This window comes from Ursus maritimus, unplaced genomic scaffold, assembly GCF_017311325.1.
Source record: "Ursus maritimus isolate PB19 unplaced genomic scaffold, ASM1731132v1 scaffold_25, whole genome shotgun sequence".
NCBI classification, from domain to species: domain Eukaryota; kingdom Metazoa; phylum Chordata; class Mammalia; order Carnivora; family Ursidae; genus Ursus; species Ursus maritimus.
The window spans coordinates 1639747-1656315 of NW_024425008.1; the positions used below are offsets into that span (position 1 = coordinate 1639747).

Below are 16569 nucleotides of genomic sequence, written 5' to 3' on the forward strand. Positions count from 1 at the left end.
CTCTTGTCCTAATGTGGGAAAACGGAAGCTCTTGAGGACAGGTGAGGCCAAGGGCAGACGCTCAGGCCCTTCATGCAACCGAGGCAGGCATGGATGCCAGCCACCCAGCCCAGAGCTGGGGACCAGGGCCGGCTGCCCTCTGTCCCGGATGCACCCCTGTGCCCCCAGCACTCCTGGGAGGGGCAGGGCATGCAAGTAGCCCTGGGGCTGGACAGCTGGGGTTCAAACAGCTCTGAGAGGGCCGGGCTGGGTCACCTGAGGCATTTCACCGTTCCCCTCAGGCTCCTGGCAAAGTGTCGCCCTGTTCTCACTCACGGACATGCTGGGGCTCCGGCTGGACCGGGGCCATGCAAGGCACTTCCAGCAGCAGGAGAAGCACGCCAGATGGGCAGGGCTGCCCTGGGCCCATCCATCCCACAGGAAGGGGTACAGGGCACTCCCACTTGCCCTGTAGGGTGCCTCACAGGGTGGGCTCAGGCCTGAGGCCACCCAGCAAGCCCTCCTCTCCCTCCCCCAGCCCGGCACCATCAGCTCCCAGGGGGAAAGGGGCCGGCTCACAGACTCAGTGGTCCTCCTCCTCCGACTCCTTGCTCCCCCACCTCCCTACCAGTTTGTGGCTACCTAGGAAGAGGTCAGACCCGGGTCCCCCACCTACACCTCTTGGCCTCAATAGCCAGAAGAGCCTGTGACAGCAGAGGCTCTGTGGCAACAAAGAGCAGGAGAACAGGGGACGATGGGCAGGCTTTCCTCCCCAGAGGACCAGACTGCCCGGTGCTGGCCGGCCCTGCCCACAATCCTCCGCCGCCCTGGGAGGCCCCCAAGCCCTGCCTTGCCCCGCCCCGCCGCATTTCTAAACACAGGCCCCAGCAGGCGTGCGCCGACCATATAAGGTGGCCTGTGGCTGAGCTGCACCCCTGCCTGCGCTCCGCGGGTTCCCAGCTCCCTGCAGCTCCTGGCGGGAGGCCTACTAGCCTGGGGTCTTGGTGGCGAAGGTCAGGTAGCCCGTGTGGCCCACGGCCTCCTTCATGGGCGTGCCGCTGCGGAAGGGGCCAGCGTCGGGGCGCAGGCCGGCCCCCAGGTCGGGTGCAGGCAGGCTGACGGTGCGCACGTTGAACAGCTGAGGCAGCACCTCCAGCGTGCTCAGCTCCGAGAAGCCGTGGGCGGCCAGCGCCTGGCAGGTGCGCTGCACTTGCTCGATGCACGGCGAGAAGGAGCAGAAGCGCCCACCTGTGGGGAGCCAGGCACGGGGTCAGAGGGCAGGAGGGCACAGGCGCCAGGTGTCCCAGGGCTGGGGATGGCAGGGTGGAGGCCCGGCCCCCCACAGGGCCCCCGGGGGGCAGGTGTGGGTCCAGACCGTGGCGGGGCCGTGGGCAGAGGCCGGTCGGGTAGGAGCTCCCGTGGAGCCACGTGGAAGGGACCGCTTAGACCGAGCCCACAACCCGGCTTTCATCTGCACTTTGGCGCTGCCACCCTCCACTTCTACAAGGAAGCTGAGGGCTGGGGCCAGGATGAACCACCGGGTCAGGGGTCACGGTGGAGCCTCGGCCTGGCAGCCGTCAGAGCGCTGCGCCCAGAACAGCTCCAACCATCTAGCACAGCGGCAGCAGCGGGGGAAGCAGATCACAGGTGGTGGGAGCGGCTGCTGTCACAGGAAATTAGAGGCTGTCACCTGCTCTGGGGAACAGGAGGCGCCTACTCCGAGCAGAGCCTGACGGCCAAGGATGACAGGGTGCAGGCGGGAGCTGACAGTCCCTTCCTGCCACCTCCCAGCAGGGCCCACCCGCAGTGTCCCTCAGCCTGGCCCGGGTCCAGCCCACGTCCCTGTCCTAGCAGGGAGGGAGGGTGTGGGGAAGCCGAGGCTGGGAAAGGCACGCGGCCAGGCAAGTCCTCAAATGGCCCTGAGGCCTGGTCACCTCAGCCACACCTGGGGACATAGACCCCCCACACAGGTCTTCAAGAAGGTGTGGGCTTGGAGGCACGAGCAGTCTGAAGCGAACCCAGGAGGGCGCAGGGTCATCCCCAAGAAGGGACCCAAGCCCTGTGCGTACTGCTAGGAAAACAGGCCCCACTGGGTGACGGCCAGAGCCCGCTGGCCAGCCCAAGTTCCAGAGGGCCCAGGGATGGCCCTTCGCCAGGGCTGGGCTCACAGAGCAGGCAGGGGAGCCACTGGAAAATGCAAGGCCCACAAGTAAGTTGGGAACCTCTGGGACCAAAACAAGCAGACAGAGCAAGGGTGCAAAGGAGGGGGCTTAGAGGAGCACGGGGGATGGGCATGACAGATGGCACGGCCCCCCGGGGCTAGCCGCCAGGAAGGAACCTTGGCAACAGGAGGAAGGCCCGGGAGTGTGACCCCCCGGGCTTGGGCTTGGCCCGGGCTGGTGGCTGGCTCCAGCCTCCGTGGGACTGGGCCCGGGCCTGCGGTGTCTGGGGGCAGAGTCAGAAGGCCTGGAGCTGCAGGGAAGCCGGCCCACCTTGGCAGAGCCCAGGGATGCCGCAGGGGACCCACTGGGAGCCACTGCCTGGAGCGCCTCGCTCTTGGAGCTGCCTTGGCACCTGTCTTTTGGAGGGGCAGCCCTTCCCCCGGGGCACCCTGGGCTCCCTCCCTGCCCTCCCCGGCTGCACTGCTGAGCGGGGAGGAGGGAAGCGGCCCTGGCTGCCTGGGCTGGCTCCTTCTCCAGAAAAGGGAAAAACTCAGGGCCTCACCAGCGCCTCCCTGGCAAAGAGCCAACCTTCCCGCCTCCTTCCCGCCTCCACATCCAGCATCTTCCCTAAAAGGTGCCGGTTCCCTGGCTTGTGGCTGGGGGGAAGGGAGACTGCTGGCAGGGGCTGGGGTCAGGGGTTGACCTCCGACCTCTGAAATGTCCGTGGCATGAGTCCCCCCTCTCACTGAGGTGGAGCCGCCACATTCCCCAGGGAACTCAGACATCTCCCACATCCGGGTGCAAGCAGGGCAAGGCCAAGGAGCAGGGGCTCAGCTGGAGTCGCCCTCTCCCCGGATCTTACTCCTCCCAACCTCACCCTCTCACGAGATGACCTCCCCATGAGTCCTCAGCCAGCCTGACCCACCCCTATTTAGGGACAAAAGGGGTCCTGGCCTGCCCAGGCTGCGTGGCCCGGTGGTTTCTGACCCCTCTGGGCTGCAGGTGACCCACACTCAAGGCCAGGCCCAGGAGTTCAGCCCCCAGGGCTGCACCAGAACCCCTACTGTACCTTCAACCTTGAGGGCATCCCAGGCATGACCCACAGCCTCCCAAGGAGACGGGATGTCCAGGAAAACAGCATCTGCCACGTGGCTCACACCAAAGCCACTTCGGCACACGTCCTGGTTGCGCACCGTCACCCAGCGGCCCACTCGATGCTCCTGGAACTCCTCCCGAGCCTTCTCTGCCCGCTGCTGGTGGAACTCCACTGTGTGCAGGTGGCCCGTGGGCGCGATGGTGCGGATGATGGCGTGGGACACGGAGCCGCTGCCAGTGCCTGGCGGGACAGGACAGATGTCAAGCAGGACTGCTGGGGACACTCAAGAAACAGCTCCACCCTCACCCTGGAAAGACCCACACAGGACCCACGGGGCCAGACGATCTGGTTACTCGTGGGCATCACTCCCAGAGCTGCCTGTCGGGTCCCGGCTGCCCAGGGTCTGGTTAGCTGAGCTGCACTGGGGCTGGGTGGGGACGGGAGCTGGGGTTTATTTCCTGAGTCTGCTATGGGCCCTGTGGGGAGAGGGGTGGCCCTGCCCAATCCCAGCGCCAGAGGCCCCGCAGGGTCTAGACAGAGTGGACGGGGCAGCAAGGGCCCGTCCCCCCTCCGCCCTGAGCCCCCGGCCCACTCAGATTGGTCCGTCTCCCTGGCCCTCACCCGCCTGTGCCACACGGAGTGCGAGGGTGGGACAGCCCTGCCCTCGCTCCGCATGGCCGCACAGCGCCGTGACACGGCAACCAGCCGGCCACACACCTCTGGTCTTCCACGTCATCGTCCCCCGGTTCTCTTCCAGCTGCACTGGCCACTCCTCAGCCGCCTTCCGCTGCCCCTCCACTTGACTTCCTAGCTGGCAGCACCCAGCGGGGCTGTGTTCCCCCGGCCGCCACGATCTCCCCTCGCCCCGTGGTTTCAGGTGTCGGTTTTGATGAACACTCCCCAGACCCATGTCCCTGCACTCCAGACTCCTACCCAGTCTCCAGTGCACACGCACCGCCTCCCCTCAACAGCCGACCAGCGCTCAGCGTGAGCAAGGGCGAAGCTGGATCCGTTCCAATCCCGAGCCTTCCCTGCCAAGCCCTCCCCAGCCCAGTCAACGACACCCACGGCTCAGCCAGGCACCCCAGAGGCACCCTCAACTCCCCTCTCCGCCCTGCCTTCGACCCACTAGTAACTCGTGTCTCCCCCTACCCCCACCCTGCCACCACGCTGCCCTGGGCCTTCCCTCCTGGCTTTGTAACGACCACCAGACGGGCCAGGCGCCTTCAATCCTGCATCAAACGCAGCAGAGGGATTCTCTTCACCTCAGTCACACCCCCTTTCCCCTCCCCACGCAAAGCAAAGTCAGACCCGATGGCCCCCGAGCCGTGCGTTTCCTCCTGACCTCACTGCCTGTTCCTGCCACACTTGGCCTCCTTGCTGGGTCCTCACTCTGAGTGAGGCCTTCACATGGCTTGCCCTTGGGAGGATACTCGCCACTCTCCCTTGGCTCTTGGTAGTGCCTCCTTCTCATCATTCCCAGCTGAACATCCCCTTGTCAGAGGTCTTCCCTGACCAGCCTAGCTGGAGGGACCCCTGGGAGTCACCCTCAAACACGCAGCCCTGTTTTACAAGCCTCCCAGCAATCAACAGCACTGAAACAGTGACACTGGGCTTACTACCTGCTCGGGGAAGCAGAAACCTGGCCCATCTTGTTCACAGCTGGACCAACAGTTCCTAGACCGGGAGCTGGCACACCAGAGCCCAGAGCACACCCACTGCACAGACAGTAGCAAGGGACAGCGCCGTCTTGAAGTCCTGCAGTCCATCTGCCACTGGCACCCCATGTCCCCTGTGGCTGAGCAGTTGGCCTCTGCCCAGCCCCTGCCCACCCTCTGACCCACAGCCCAGGTTCTGTATCTGACTCTTCCCATTTCAAAGTGTTTGCCTGGGCAACAGGAACCATCCAACTGTCTACACGGAGAGGGACAAGATGGCCTGAAGTCCTCAGAAAGTTGGAAGCAGTGGTGTTGGGAACCCTTTGTGACCTTGGAGCCCACCTGCGCAGACCATGAGCAACGTGCTGGAAATCTAGGCGCATGTGGGCCTGGGCTGTTCTTGGGTGGGCTGTATGCTTCAATCTCCATTCCAGGTGGCCCCAGCACCCGTGTGTATGTGTGCATGTGTAAGGGCCAGGACCAACCTCAGGCCCTAGACTTAGTCACAGTGGTGCTGGCCGAGGATGAGGTTGAGGCAGTCTCCCCATGCACAGTGAGCACCTCAGAGCAGCCCTGGCCTCCCTACAGGGAGAGGTGACTCTCAGCCCTGGCCTGGGCGGTCAGGGGCTGCTAGGCCAGGCACTGAGGTAGGGAATGGCAGTGAGCACCTAGGCCACAGCCGAGTGGCACTCTGGCCCTGCCCCACCAAGGCAGGCAGGCAGGCAGGCAGGCAGGCAGGCCTCTCACTGAACACCAGCTCCTGGGGGGTGGGGGAGATCGCTGGTCCCGCACCATCAATTCACATTCAGATTACAGCACCAGCCTTCTAAGCAGTTCTGTGTTTCTCACTCCCTGCAGTCAGCCCCCCCAGAAACCTCCTGGCAAAACAGAAGTTGAGCAACCATGCCTGTCCTCAGGAAGGGCAGGCTGGAGGCTGTCTGGATGTTGCATCTGAGCTCCACCTTCAAGTCAATTTTTCAGAATTAGAACTGAGGTAGCCCAAAGAACTCACCGGATTCACAGACCACAGAACCAGGCCGAAGCTCCAGCATCATGGTGAGCAGAGCAATGTCAGTGGAGTAGAGGATCTGGGTGCGGTGTGGCAGGTTCAGTGTCCAGAGCTCAGGCGTGGGGTGCAACACATATACCCAGCCACCTCGGCCACAGGTCACCTTGGAGCCGAAGGGGCGGCCGATGAGGTCTACTGAGTGCCGCAGGACACCATGCCGGGTCTGGGTCTGTGCCCCACGCTGCACACGCACTGCTACCATTGCACCATGGCCCAGTGACAGGATGGCCGTGTCACCCTCTTTGATCAGCTCCTCATATGCCACGAAGCTCATGGTGTTGCTATCTGACAGGTGCCTGGGACCTGGAAGGCAGTGTGTGCGTATGAGCGTGTAACGGTACCAGGAAGGTGCACCTGGAATCTGCGTAGAGGGCTGTGAGGCCCAGAGCCCACGCGGTGGGGGTGGGGTGGCTAGCTCGGTCCCTGGCTGCACCCTGGCCTGACATGTTAAACCCTCCTTGGTCTGGGTCATGAGACAGGAGTCACCAGCCCAAATCACTGAAGCGGGGCCGTGGCAGAAGACGGGCCCAAGATTTCCCATCAAGTAAGGACCAGGAGACCAGGGGACTGGCTCCCATGCTCCAGGTGCGAGATGAGGGGCCGGCCAGCAGCCGGGCAGCGGCCAGTGATCTGAGCTATCACCTCCATGCCGGGCTCCATTCCGCGGAACCCCCCTCTCCCCAGTCTCCCCCCAAACGGGCTTCCAAGTGGACGCGGGAGAGGTAAGCCCCCCCCAGAAGGGGTGGGGGTTGCGCCAGGCCCGGCCGGCACAGTGCGGCGGGGTTTGGGGGACGCGCGGAGTCTCACCCGCCACTCGCGGCGGGGTCCCTCTCCCTGACGCTCCGCACGTGGCGCCGCGACCGTGGCTTCGCACTTCCGGCTCCGGCCGGGCGCCCCCAGATGGCGTCACGGCTCCCCGCCCCGCGCGCGCGCAGGATGCCGGGACCCGCGGGCAGCCCCTCCCGGCAGCGGAGCGAGCCTCCCAGGCGGCGTTCGGCGAGCTACGGCTTCCCTGTTTACACAAGTTCGTGCAAAGGACAAACGAGAAGTTCCAGCGTCCCCTCGGCCGGGCTGCTGTGGGCGGGGACCAGGGCTGGGCCCGTAACGCACTCTGCTTGAGTTCCCGGAAAGGCCGGCTCTCTGCTAGCTGCCCTAGCCCCTCCGAGGACGCTTTGTCTTGGCCATGTTGTCACCGCAAACCACTCTGGGAACACCTCAGACTGGGCCCCAGGGTGGATTCCAGAAAGTGAAATTGCAGATCGGGGGGTTGTCCCGGAAAGCTTTGGCCGGAAGGGTCTGCAGAAGAGGCCTTAGGCCAGGCCCCGCCTCCCCTGCGGTGCACATCGTCCACTTCGGGGAAGCCGGCGGGGCAGGGGGAGGTTAGTGGTGGTGAGGTGCATGCACTGGGCTCACGCTGGGCTCGGTGAGGGCCAGGTGAGCAGCCTGAGCAGGGGACTGGGGGAAGGGCAGCGGGAAGACCAGGGCAAAAAAAAGGGAAGCGGCAGCCCAGTTCTGTCTCAGCAGGGCTGATTCAGAGCCAGTTCCTCTGTGAAGGGGTTGGGGGGGGAGGGGAGGACAACAGGAGATACGGAATGCATTCCTCCATCACCCAGCTCCCAGCAACCAGGGCTTGTCCTGTTAGCCCTAGGGACCGGAAAGGGGATAGAGACCCTCCAGCCCACCCCTGCTACCCAGGGGCTGAGTCTGGGCCCTGAACCAGAGCCAGCTAGCAATGACCCTCGGCCACACCCTAGGCCTAGATTGCTCCAGCCTGGCAAAATGGGAGTGGCCAGGCCCCTGCAGGGCCAGCCAGCCCTTGGGGCACCCTGAACTCTCCTTCTTCCGGGTCCAGGACTGCCAGAGTGTCTGTGGCCCTTGCCATGGGCTCCTCAGAGTTCATTGTGGAAACCGGTGCCTAGCCTCAGCTCCACTACCCCCAACCTGCCCCCACCATGCCTCTGCCCTGGCTGGGCCTGGGTCTGGGAACCTCCCTGGGGGGTAAAAAGGTAAGGGGACTTAGGTGGCCTCCCATTCCCTGTGGGTTCATGTTCGTCTGGGGCCAGCAGTCTGGCCACCAGCTGCCTGTGTGGCTCCCCATGGCCTCGCTGCCTCTTGCTGTCAATGCTGAGACAAGCCAGCCCCATCAATGGCTTGTCAGCCTCTGTTCCAGGTGATCTGCTTCACTTTGGTGATGCGCCTGCCTGAATCACCCCCTAATTGCTCCCCTGGGAGATTTCAACTTTCCACTTTCAGGGGTTCCTCTTCCCCAGCCTCTCAGCTGCAGTATGGAGCTGGGATTGGGCGCTTACTAAGAGCCTAAATTAGCACTTGGTGACTTGGCAGTGGTTTCCTGTGGTTCCAACTTCCCACTTGCCTCTCTGTCTGTGACTGGCTGGTCAGCTCCTCCAGTGCCCCCCTCCTCCAGGCAGCCTACCCAGAGTTGCCCATCTGCTCCATCTGAGCCTGTGCCAGCCTTCAGTCTGCGTCCTGAAAGCACCAGCTTCCCCCAAGCTCCAGCTGATTACCCAGGTCAGGTGCGCACCTTGCCTTGGGCAGAGTTTGTATACCGGGGCTTCCCTAACAAGAACTGGTTCTATATAAGCCTAGCTAAGTGTCGTGGTATTAAACTCCCCACAATCCTATGGAGCGGGGGCGGGGAGGGCAGAAAACTCCGGACTCAGAGAGGTTAGGTAGTTGCCTAAGGTCACGTAGCCTATGGGACCAAAGTGGGACTGGGATTTAAAGCGAGTAAATCTGACTTCAGAGAACCAATGTAGATTTGAATAAAGGTGAGAACAGGCAGGAAAAAGACCCTGGAGAAAAGGGGGGTCACCCTGGGGGGAAGGGAGAAGCTGAAGAGGGGGGAGGCTGACCTGGCAGGGTTCAGGTGAGGTCCTCCCTCTCTGACTAGCTCAGCCTCCTGCCCCATGGTGCTCTGTGAGCCCGAGGCAGCTCCCACCCCTCTCCTGTGACCTGAGCCAAAGGCAGCCGCTTAACTGGCTGAGCCACCCAGGCATCCCCTGACTGCTTGCTTTTTTTTTTTTTTTTAAGATTTTATTTTTAAGTAATCTGTACACACAACTTGCGGCTCAAACTCACAACCCCGATGTCAAGAGTTGCATGCTCTACCCACTGAGCGAACCAGGTGCCCCATACCCTGACTGCCTTCTGAGGACAGACTCTGAGAATGACCTCTGGTCCCCTGCTTGGCCCTCGCACCTGGCCTACCTCTGCATGCCCAAAGCTGCAGCCCCGCTAGGCAGGCTGAGTTCAATGGATGAAAAGCTGGGGACTCCATTGAAGCTCCCCTCCCCCTCCAGGGCCAGCTGGTTAATATGCAACCAGGTGTGATTTCTGAGGAGCCTGGACCATAAACTGGTTGGGTGATGTCACCTAGCTTCTTGCCCAGACGCCGCCAAACCGGCTCCTTTGGGCCCTGGGGAAAATGGAGGGTCCACGGGCAAGTGCTAGGTCACTGGGGCAATGTTATTCTAGCTGAGGTGGAGGCTGGCACCATCCAGGCCTCCCCACCCCTTGCTCCTCTGCTCTGGGACCACCCAGGCTCCCAAGCAGTCCCTGCCTGGTAGGGGCCCACCCCGACATTTGGGTCTAAAGGCCTTGAAGATCTCCTCCCCCTTTTCCCATCACAGCTGTTGACCAGCCATGCTGTCAATCTAGTCCAGCCTAGGCTTGGCCTGCCTCAGGGGTCCCCAAGATGGGCTCCAGGTTCAGTTAGCCCAGGGCTAGATACTCCCGGACCATTGAGGGTCTGCTGGACCTCTGAAACCTGTCTCCTCTGTCACCCACCTTCTGATCTTCCTTTGCTTCTCTGCAAAATGGATACAACACCCATGTCAGAATGCTGAGGATTGCCGGAGCCTCCGGCAGGAGTATCACCGGGACCTGACCTTGAGCAAGGCAGGCCCAGACCTCTGGACCTCCCCTCTCCAGTGTGGGCCTTCCTTGAGGAAGGAGAGGGGAGCAGGACCTTCCCTCCTTCCACCTAGCAGGTCAGGCCCTTAGTGGGCTGAGGGTGGAGGGGAGGGTTCTTCTGAGAAGCTGCAGAGGCTGAAGACACAGAGGAAGCCCTGAGTGCCCCCCAACCCCCGCCCATGTCTGAAAGCCAAGTTGGCCTCCAGATTTCCAGAAACAGAAACTTGAGCCATCAGGCTTTTGGGGGTGGGAGGTGAAGGGCAACTGCAGATCATTTCTAAAATTAGAGGAAGGGGCTGCAGGGAGCACAGTGTGCAGAAATTCCAGGCTTAAGGGACACCTGCTATTTGGGCAGCCCAGGGCCATTTGTGTTTTTGCCTTGGTTTGTTTTATGTGCCTAAGAAAATGCCGACTGGGAACAGGTCAAAGCACGCTACGGTGAACGAGCGAGAGAAGAGGCAGGAGTCCCGTGTGTGGTAAGCACAGGGCTGCCTAGAGGACTCCACACCCTTTGATGTGCACACAGTCAGAGGTGAAGGGACTTGCTCCTCCTTTGGTCTTTGCTCCAGTGCCCATTCCCAGAGGCACCAAACACACTGGAATTCCTCGCGCTGCCTCTGTCCTGCCCCCACCCCAACGGCACCCATCTCCTCCCAGATCCTGACAGTATTTCCTTCTGGTTTACGTGGCTGTTTGCTCGTGGCCAGCCTTCCAGCAGCAGCATGATTCACCTTGCTGCCCGCAGACCTCACTGTGCAGTCCTGGAGGGATTCTGTGGAACATACACAGAGCTAAAGACTTCCCCTCCTTTCTTGCTTTATTCACAGAACAATGTATGGTAGGTGTTGACACACAAGCTCCAATTCACTTTTTTTTCCTTCTCTTTTCATTTTTTAAAAAAGATTTTATTTATTGGGGTGCCTGGGTGGCTCAGTTGATTGTCTGCATTCAGCTCGGGTCATGATCCCGGGGTCCTGGGATTGAGCCCTGCATCTATCGGGCTCTCTGCTCAGCAGGGAGCCTGCTTCTCCCTCTCCCACTCCCTCTGCTCCTCCCTACCACTCATTTTCTCTCTCCCTCTCTCAAATAAATAACTTAAAAAAAAATAAAGATTTTATTTATTTATTTAGAGAGATGGCGTGAGTGGGGGAAGGACAGAGGGAAAGGGAGAGAGAATCTCAAGCAGACTCCAAGCTATGTGCAGAGAACCTGTCTCGTCTCGGGGCTTGATCTCAAGACCCTGAGATCATGATGTGAGCCGAAATCAAGTCAGAGGCTTAACTGACTGAGCCCCCGCCCAGGTGCCCCTTTCTCTTCATTTGACTGCATGAAAGAATTACACTACTGCAAGCTAAAAGCAGACCCCAAATGGTTACATTATGTAAGCTGTGAGGTTTTTAAACTTATGACAAGGGACAGAAGGGAAATTCTACTCATTGCAAGGAAATCCTCACTTAAGCTTCAGTGAATCAAAAGCACTTAAAACCCATGAAACTGGGGCACCTGGCCGGCTCAGTCTGTGGAGCATGCGACCCTTGATCTCGGGGTTGTGAGTTTGAGCCCCACATTACGAGCTGAGATTACTTAAAAAAAGATTAACCACCACCACCACCACCACCACCATGCAACTTCAGCTAGTCTTCCTCAGTAAGTCCAGCCTCTAGGAGGAACTGGTGTATGTTCTTGCACTTGTCACCCTGCAGCTGAAATACTTCTCCATATTGTGGATGATCATTACATCACCACTGTAGGCAAGTTTCCTCTTAAACACCTTCAGTAGTATGTTTTGATTGTAATCAGTGACTTGCAAGTAGTAAGGGTCTTCCTGCCGTTTCTCCGTTGAATTCTCATATGGATATGATCTTCAGTGCCAGCAGGAAGCCGATCAGCGCTCTTATTTGTATTAGCAAAGCGTTCACAACCATACAGGTTCTGGAGAGCAGACATACTTTCCTTGGTGGAAATGGCCTACGTAGGGCCTCGTGGGAGAAAGTAGGTGATCTTCAAAAGGTGAGGGGGTGAAGGGGGAGGCTGCTGAGTCTTTGTTGGTGGCTCAGTGACTAGGGGTCGAGCTCATTTTTTAAAATAGCTGTGTACTCCACGCTGGGGACATGCCTTCCTACCCCTAGCCAGTCCCCAAGTGATGGGCATCGAGTTCTATCCAGGTTCATGTGTGTGTTTTTCCCACTGCACATCTAATCTGCACATCTCTATCTGCAAAGAGAGATGAGACTGTCCTCTGTACAGGATGGATTCCTAGAAGTGGGATTGCTGGGTCATGGAGTACAAGCATTTTTAATTTTAATAGACACTGCCAAATTACTTTCCAAAAAGGATGTAGCAGTTCACAGTTGCAGGCAGTGTGTGAATGCCTGTCTCTCCACATTCCAACCGGTAGCCAACACTGGCTGGTGTCAGTCTTTCACATTTTTGCCATCTGGGTGTACTGGGGGCAGTGGAAGGAAGGTATAGTCCTTGTTTTAATTTAGATGATTCTGATTTTTCGGGAGGTGGATTTTTTTTTTTTTTTTTTTTTTTTGGTTTTGTTTGTTTTTAAATCTCACATGCTTATTGTTAGTGTTTCCTCCCATCTTTGCTGAGAGTCTCTGGGAACTGCCTTTGGGCGTAGGACGGTGAGATGAACCTGTCACCGGTGGAAAGGGCCCAAGGCTGGGGTCTGGAGACTGACACTGTGCACTCCCCAGCGGCCTCCCAGGGCCACATTGTTCTCTCATCCACCAGGAAGGGCTGGGAGCGGGGGTCTGTGGCTCAGGTCCCCCAGAGCCGGCGAACTTGCCCAAGGTCAAGGCACCGAGGGTGCCGCCCCGCTGGACCGCAGCCAGACTGCGCCTCCCGCGCGCCTTCGCTCTGCACCAAGATCGCCCGGGAGATGCCTGCGGGCACCTTGAGGAAGGTCGGCGGCTCCTGGCCAGCTCGGACCCGGAGGGGGTGGGTGGGGGAGGGGTTAGTACTTGCGCGGGAGCCCGGGACGTTCACGCCTGGACCCTCGTCGCCACCGCCGCTGCGACTGGCGGGACCAGGGAAGGCCAGAGCCCGGCTGGAGATGAGCACGAGCGTCTCCCAGTGCCCAGCAGCTCTCCGGCCTCAGTTTCCCGCCCGGAGGCAGCGTGGGAGGGAACTTCCAGGACGTCCAAGGGCCTGAGGTTTCGGCTGCGGGGTCCTGGGCAGTCGCCGGGCGGGGTAGGCGGGCTGCGCGGGGTCCCGGCGAGGGACAACAGGGGTGGGCGGCCTTGGGGGGGTTATCTGGGGGTGCGGGTGGCGGACAAAGCGGCGGCACCACCCCGCAGCGCGGACCAATGGAATGAATGGGCTATAAATAGCGGCCAATGGGCGGCCCGCGTCGCGCCCCTTAAGAGCCGCGGGAGCGCGGAGCCGCCGCTGTTCGCCTGCGCCGCGCCCGGAGCTGCCGACGGACCGAGTGCCCCTGCCCCGCCCGGCCACCCGGTGAGTGGGCCCGAGGGCCGGCGGCGGCCGCCTGGGTGCTGGGGCGGGGGCGCTGCGCACGAACTGGCTTGTGGGCCGCAGAGTCACGCACGCCGGGGGCCGACGCCTGGAGCGCGCGCGGGTTGGGCCTGGGGTCCTGGGCCGTGCAGGAGCGCACCGCGCGCGCTGCGCACCCCGCTGACCTTGGCCGCGTCCCAGGGTGATCAGGAGCCGGGGCAGCGAGGTCCTGGGTGGCCTGCAGGTCCCTCGGGGGCCCGGTGCGCCAGGTCCTCCCTGACCCCCGAATCTCCCTACAGCCTGCCGCCCGCCGCCGCCATGCCCTTCTCCAACAGCCACAACACGTTGAAGCTGCGCTTCCCGGCCGAGGACGAGTTCCCCGACCTCAGCGGCCACAACAACCACATGGCCAAGGTGCTGACCCCCGAGCTGTACGCGGAGTTGCGCGCCAAGAGCACGCCAAGCGGCTTCACGCTGGACGACGTCATCCAGACCGGCGTGGACAACCCGGGTACGCGCACCCTGGTCCCGGGGTCAGGGTGCGGGCTCCTGATCCGCAAGACATCCCCTGGGGCTAGGGTCCAGCGCCTCTCCCAGGATCCCGCTCAGGCCAGGGTTCTGGCGCCCCCCTTCCCGGGCGGAGCCACAGGGTCCTGAGGGGCTCTTTTAGGCCTGGCAGTGACGTCACTGCCCCCATTCCGCGTCCCCCCAGGGCACCCCTACATCATGACCGTGGGCTGCGTGGCAGGCGACGAGGAGTCATATGACGTGTTCAAGGAGCTCTTTGACCCCATCATCGAGGACCGGCACGGCGGCTACAAGCCCAGCGACGAGCACAAGACCGACCTCAACCCCGACAACCTGCAGGTGCTGGGCGGCCCCGGGTGGCGGGGCGGGCTGGGGAGGGGTCTCCCGGCGCTCACCCCTGCTCCACAACCAGGGCGGCGACGACCTGGACCCCAACTACGTGCTGAGCTCGCGGGTGCGCACGGGTCGCAGCATCCGTGGCTTCTGCCTCCCCCCGCACTGCAGCCGCGGGGAGCGCCGCGCCATCGAGAAGCTCGCCGTGGAAGGTAGGGGTCGGGCTGGCCGGTTGCCCCCCCCCTCCCGTTCCCGTCCGGCTTATCAGTCACCCCAGTCATCCGAGCCGCCGCTATCACGCTCTTATCTGCGCGCCGTGTCCAGTTTCCCGGGGGGTAGGCCACCCAGCCCCGTGCCTACGACAGCCTGGGGCCCGCCATGGCCGGGGTGGCGCTCTCGGACTGCCGCCTGGACCTAGCTCCCACAACGCTGGGCGGGCGTGGGGTCAGGGGCTCGTGTGTGTCCTCCTGAGCGTGCCCCTCTTCAGCTCTGTCGAGTCTGGACGGCGACCTGGCCGGCCGCTACTACGCGCTCAAGAGCATGACCGAGGCGGAGCAGCAGCAGCTCATCGACGACCACTTCCTCTTCGATAAGCCCGTGTCGCCCCTGCTACTGGCCTCAGGCATGGCCCGTGACTGGCCGGACGCCCGCGGCATCTGGTGCGTGCCCCCTTCCCCTCCCGCGGGTCCCCCTTCCCCCCTCCCTTTGGCCCTCCCCCACGCCGCCACTGAGGAGGAAGAGGGAGGGGCCGCGCTCCTGGGACAGGTTTGGTTCCTCCAGGGCCTCGCAGGTGACCTTGACTGCGCAGGTACGTGAAAGGGACTCCAGCGGGTGGAGGCCCAGGCCTCCTGGGATCTTAGAAGTGGGCGACGGGTGGTGTTGGCTTCTCTTCTCCACCCTCCTCTTGGGAGCTTGGAGCTTCTTGTTTTCTGTCTCCTTTCTCATCCTCTTCTCCGCGGGGACTCTGCCAGGTGCTGGGTGACGCAGACGCTTCCTAGTGGGGGTGGGGGTGGGGGTGGGGGTAGATTTATAGCCTCCTGCCTCCACTGTGTGCGTAGCGCGGCTTCAGCGCCCGGATACAGCCCTTCCCCCGTCCCTACCTCCTAGGTGGGGCCTTCGCCCCCTCCCCCACACCTTGGCCCCACAGCACGTGACTGGCAGGATGGGGCGCAGTTTAGGGCTCTTTTTGTACCCTCTTTGAGGTGTCCTGGCCTCCCTGCCTACCCCCAGAGTGGTACTGGGTACTACCGGATTGAGCACCTCAGGGACTTGGGAAGTTCCTGGAATCTGGGGCTCCCCTAGAGCTCTCTTCTGAGGTGTTCTGTGACCACAGTCCAAGGAGGAGGCTTGACTGTGCCCCTCCCCCAGGCACAATGACAATAAGACCTTCCTGGTGTGGATCAACGAGGAAGACCACCTGCGGGTCATCTCCATGCAGAAAGGGGGCAACATGAAGGAGGTGTTCACTCGCTTCTGCAATGGCCTCACCCAGGTCAGGCCTGACCACCCCAACCTGGGTTGGCCCAAGTGGGGTTTGGTGCCAGGGAGGGGGCAGGGCCAAGCTCCAGAGCTCAGGCAGGGATATGGGTGTCCCCCCCATCAGTCCCCCTGGGTCCAAGGGTCCCAGCGAGGGACTCAGGTCTCAGCCAGGTCTCACCTCTCCCACCTTCTCTTCCTCTAGATTGAAACACTCTTCAAGTCTAAGAATTACGAATTCATGTGGAACCCTCACCTGGGCTACATCCTTACCTGCCCATCCAACCTGGGCACAGGCCTGCGGGCAGGTGTGCACATCAAGCTGCCCCACCTGGGCAAGCATGAGAAGTTCCCGGAGGTGCTCAAGCGTCTGCGGCTTCAGAAACGAGGCACAGGTGAGTGGGGGCAGGGGCTGTAGGCAGTCTTCTCTGTCTGGGGCAGCTCCCCACCCCAGTCCCGCTGAGCTGGTTGTCTCCCCAGGTGGTGTGGACACCGCTGCTGTGGGCGGCGTCTTCGATGTCTCCAACGCAGACCGCCTGGGCTTCTCAGAGGTGGAGCTGGTACAGATGGTGGTAGACGGTGTGAAGCTGCTCATCGAGATGGAGCAGCGGCTGGAGCAAGGCCAGGCCATTGATGACCTTGTGCCTGCCCAGAAGTGAGGCCCCAGCCTGCACCTGCCACCATCACCAGCCCTGCTGCTTCCTAACTTATTGCCCGGGCAGTGCCCGCCATGCACCCCTGATGTTCGCCACTTGGCGGCTGAGCCCTTAGCCTCGCTGTAGAGACTTCTGTCGCCCTTGGTAGAGTTTATTTTTGTGATGGCTAAGATGTTGCTGATGCTGAAATAAACTAGGGTTTCGGCCTGCCATGAGT

General features: G+C 61.7%; 2 protein-coding genes and 1 pseudogene across 3 annotated transcripts; 1 reads left to right on the forward strand and 2 right to left on the reverse strand.

The window, feature by feature from the left end:
- Nucleotides 1-13: 13 nt before the first annotated feature.
- Nucleotides 14-6919, reverse strand: TRMT61A (tRNA methyltransferase 61A). 2 transcript variants are annotated; one of them, XM_040641369.1, is made up of 4 exons: nt 6772-6919; nt 5908-6267; nt 3211-3477; nt 14-1227 (listed from the first exon to the last, which is right to left on the reverse strand). In XM_040641369.1, the coding sequence occupies exons 2-4, from the start codon at nt 6236-6238 to the stop codon at nt 968-970; spliced, it is 858 nt and encodes a 285-aa protein (XP_040497303.1). In that variant the 5' UTR covers nt 6239-6267; nt 6772-6919; the 3' UTR covers nt 14-967. The 2 variants fall into 2 exon arrangements, with proteins under 2 accessions (XP_040497303.1, XP_040497302.1); XM_040641368.1 differs by lacking the exon at nt 6772-6919 and having other exon boundaries at nt 5908-6747.
- Nucleotides 6920-8793: 1874 nt separating this feature from the next.
- LOC121105170 lies at nt 8794-11860 on the reverse strand (annotated as a pseudogene).
- Nucleotides 11861-13658: 1798 nt separating this feature from the next.
- Nucleotides 13659-16562, forward strand: CKB (creatine kinase B). Its single transcript, XM_040641371.1, has 7 exons — nt 13659-13870; nt 14072-14226; nt 14300-14432; nt 14708-14879; nt 15589-15712; nt 15902-16091; nt 16177-16562. The coding sequence occupies exons 1-7, from the start codon at nt 13678-13680 to the stop codon at nt 16353-16355; spliced, it is 1146 nt and encodes a 381-aa protein (XP_040497305.1). The 5' UTR covers nt 13659-13677; the 3' UTR covers nt 16356-16562.
- The last annotated feature ends 7 nt before the right edge of the window (nt 16563-16569 follow it).